The 3,726-nt window shown below is 35.7% G+C and overlaps 1 protein-coding gene across 1 annotated transcript; it reads right to left on the minus strand.

Moving 5' to 3' along the window:
* Positions 1–241: 241 nt before the first annotated feature.
* Positions 242–2,914, minus strand: LOC134714473 (uncharacterized). Its single transcript, XM_063575753.1, has one exon. The coding sequence runs from the start codon at positions 2,740–2,742 to the stop codon at positions 322–324; it is 2,421 nt and encodes an 806-aa protein (XP_063431823.1). The 5' UTR covers positions 2,743–2,914; the 3' UTR covers positions 242–321.
* Between the last annotated feature and the right edge of the window lie 812 nt (positions 2,915–3,726).

The following is a 3,726-nucleotide window of genomic DNA, read 5'->3' on the forward strand; positions in this document are numbered from 1 at the left end:
ACCAGTCCGAAGGAAAACAATTTCTTTTACAAATTGTGACTTAGATGGAGAGTTGTCTCATTGGCACTCATACCATATCTTCTTTTATCTACTTTATTCTGTCTACGAAACGATTTTACTCTTACTCCTAAATACCACATGCAAAGCTTAGAAGCAGCAAAAACAAATTTATAAGTCTCTGGTTTGTCCTGGCATGGGTTTGAACAATATATGTCACAATTCAAAAACAACAACATCAGGGAATCAATGATGTATATAAAACATACAATTATTTTAAAACAATAAAAATACAAATTTTTCACCAATATGAGATTCATTAAATCAACAACGGAAACGGAATTGCATTTCTGAGAGCGGTAGAGGGTTTTTCATCCACTCAATTAATTTAGCAGTAGAAACAATATAAACGTCCTTCATTTGCTCAAGTTTGTCTAAAAACATTTCAAAACCTCGCGCATTGTTTCTATAAGCTGAATGAGTAAACCAAATATGGCGAAAGTTAACTCCGAATGGAGTTTTGTTTGAATTATAAAAATTATAAAAATTGTTCCAGAGAAATTGAAAAGTTTCTTCAGCAGTCTTTGGAGAGAACATACATCCATCAACGTAATTACAAGGATATCTGTTTAAATAATCTTTTACAGGAATATTTGGAACCTCCCAAAGTCCGCGATATTTCTTTTTCGGACACTCTGGTATTATGCAATGATCTTTCCATCCATAATCTAATGTAAAAGGCCAAACTTTTTCATTTTCCCGCAATACTAAAGTGGAATCATATTGCAATCCTTCCTTAACAAGTCCAGAGTACTGACCGTCTCCAAAGGGTTTCAATTCCGGACTACGCCATCCGGTAACCTGCACTCTATTTCGTTTCATTCTACCTTTTTGTTGTGCTAACTGACGGTGAAACTCGGCTATGTTTGCAATGGACGACGAAGATCCCCTCATAGCTATTTCTTGACTCTTATTATTTAAGAAAGAAACATACGAGTCTCTTGATCCCTCTTGAGACACAAAAAATGTACTTGATATCGGACAGTTATTTGGGTTTTTTCTATCTCCAGAAAATATTTTCTTGAATCTAAAAAATACTCTAGAATCTATGTCGCCATCGAATGAAATGTACACGAATTGAGGCGTGTTTTCTTGGCCAAACCCGCCTGGAGTTTTACCTCCCTGACAAAAACAATCTGGCAGTTTACAATTTAATCCCTGTATACAGGATTCCTTGGAATTTTCAGCACTATTTTGTTCACCGTTTTTTGATTGCACTGCTTGCTGTTTTTGTTTATTAAGAAAACTATTCCACATCCAAGACCAATTAAAATTATTGGATGATGCACTTGAACTTGCAGGTTGTTGGTATGTTGGTTGACGATGTATTTCTGTTTGTCTATGAGTGGTGAAGTCAGGAAATTTTGTTTGATGAGCCGGTTTGATATTTTTAGAGGTAAATTGCCATTGCTTAGATAAAAACGGAACAGAAAATGGTGATTTAATTGAAGTACTCTTAGTTGTTAGTTGTGTTGCAGTTGTCGTCGGAGATGGTGTTGTTGTTTTAACTGTTGTCGGAGATGGTGTTGTTGTAGTTGTCGTAGGATAATGTGTTGTTATTGACGGTGTAGTCCTTGTCGTCGTTGTTGTTGCAGCTGTGCTAGATATTGCTGTAGCCCTTGTAGTAGGCGTTTTTGTTGTGTGCTTCACTTTCGGTGTAGATTGAGATAGCATAGGAACTGTTTTGCATTGCCAGGGTTTGAAATGTTTTATATCGGACAATGAAGTTGGATGTTTCATCCATGCTAAGACATTTTTTACAGGCACAATGTAAACATCACTTCGCCTTAAGATTTCCGTGATGAATCTGTCCATAGCTCTAAAATTATACTTTGATACAAACCAAGCTGCATGCATATGTATTCCCAATGGTGCCCGATTTCCTCTATAAGCATTGTAAAAATTGTCAATTAAATATTTGAATGCTTCAGTTTCATTTGTAGGCCTGTTGAGGCATCCATCAACATAATTGCAGGGATATTGGTCCTTAAAATCCATCATTGAGTTTACAGGAAATTCCCAGAATCCTGGATGGGGTTTAGATAAGCAAGGTTTCATTTGGCATTGGTATGGCCATCCGTAGTCCGCCGTGAATGGCCAGGGATTTTGATCCTTCATGTGTCTTCTGGTGTAGGTAAGTGAAATATCATATTCGTACCCCAACTTTCGTAAAACGTCTGGCTGATAGTCCCCAGCTGTTTCCAGAAAGGGACTTCTCCAACCTATTATTTCAGACTCAGGAATTCCACCAAGCCTGGCCAAATTCAGTTTTTGTAATCTTGCTTCTTCATACAACGTTTGTTCTGTCCTTATATGATTATGGTGAACACTATGAGACGCAATCTCCATTCCTCTGCCATAGAACTCTCTGACCTCTGCATACGATGTGTACTGGTTAGACACATACAAGGTCATTCCAATTGAACATCCATTAGGATTAGTTCTATTGGACCGGAACAGTTTTTTATATAGCGGATCAACTAATGGCGTAAGAGCATCATCAAAACCAAAATAAACTATTTGAGGAATTTCAGATGCATGCAAAAGAGGATGATTGAATGTAGAACAGAAACATTTCGGTAGTTTACAGTTTCCATCCTGTTTGCACTCCGAAGATTTGCAATAAGTTATTCCATATAGCATTGAAGTTACAAGACAGAACATCCATATTAACAGCTTGTCCATAGTCCGCACTGTATGTAATCCAAAGTCGCAATTTCAACTGTCAGTTTCTCTCGTATTAAGATCTTTATAAATAATCGTCATTAATATGATCATGTGATTTTTGAAAAATTGATGGTTTTCACCCAGGATGTAGCAGGTACTTGAATGAGAAGTTTATCAGCATGAAGTTAGATTTAACACCGACGTTAAGAACTAATCACTTTTTTGTTTTAGTTTTCAGAGTATTTGAAGGGTTATTTATTTGTGTATACCTATACAAACATTCCATTAGGCGGAGTCTTTTCGATTCCGTCAAATCGAAAGTCAGTGAAAATCATTAATTGTAAATAGTAAATGCATCCAAGAAGTATACTTTTATGTAGATGCACATAGCATCACTTTCTTGTTAATGATATTTTACCTATAGATATATACGAAATAAAAGAAGTTAACTTCAGTTAAGGCCAAAGTTGTGTTATGTTTTGTTGAAAGCGAGGCCACTTGTTGGCAGCTGAGTTGGTCTGGTGGAGATCTCTAGGTGACCATTCTTTAAAATTTGCATTGGCCAAATATGTTTAAATGGCATGCTTTGATTTAAGATTAACCTTCGTTTATTAAAGTCACATGTATGTCACAAATATAGTTTTTGGTTCAAATCAAAATGATTTTATACTCTTGTGCTGTTGGCTGATTTTTTATATTTAAAAAGAATAATTCTGTATTAAAGATTGGCATCAAATCGTATGCATGTTTACTTAAGTATTGGGTGCGTTTTCGTGTTTGTGTGTTCTTGTTTATACGGGCTGGTTCTAAATCTAGACATTGCGCGAAGCAAATAAAACAACACACACGGCCTAAAGAAAAAGATAACGATGTGAATCAATAATGAATATATATCGGGGATACAATGGTACTCCTTAGTTGGTTATGAAATGACATGCCAACATTTTGATTAAGGATTTAGTTTGTTTGCTATAGTTATAAATGTTTTATACGTGAAGAGAA

The sequence above is a fragment of the Mytilus trossulus genome, chromosome 4 (genome assembly GCF_036588685.1).
Source record: "Mytilus trossulus isolate FHL-02 chromosome 4, PNRI_Mtr1.1.1.hap1, whole genome shotgun sequence".
NCBI classification, from domain to species: Eukaryota; Metazoa; Mollusca; class Bivalvia; order Mytilida; family Mytilidae; genus Mytilus; species Mytilus trossulus.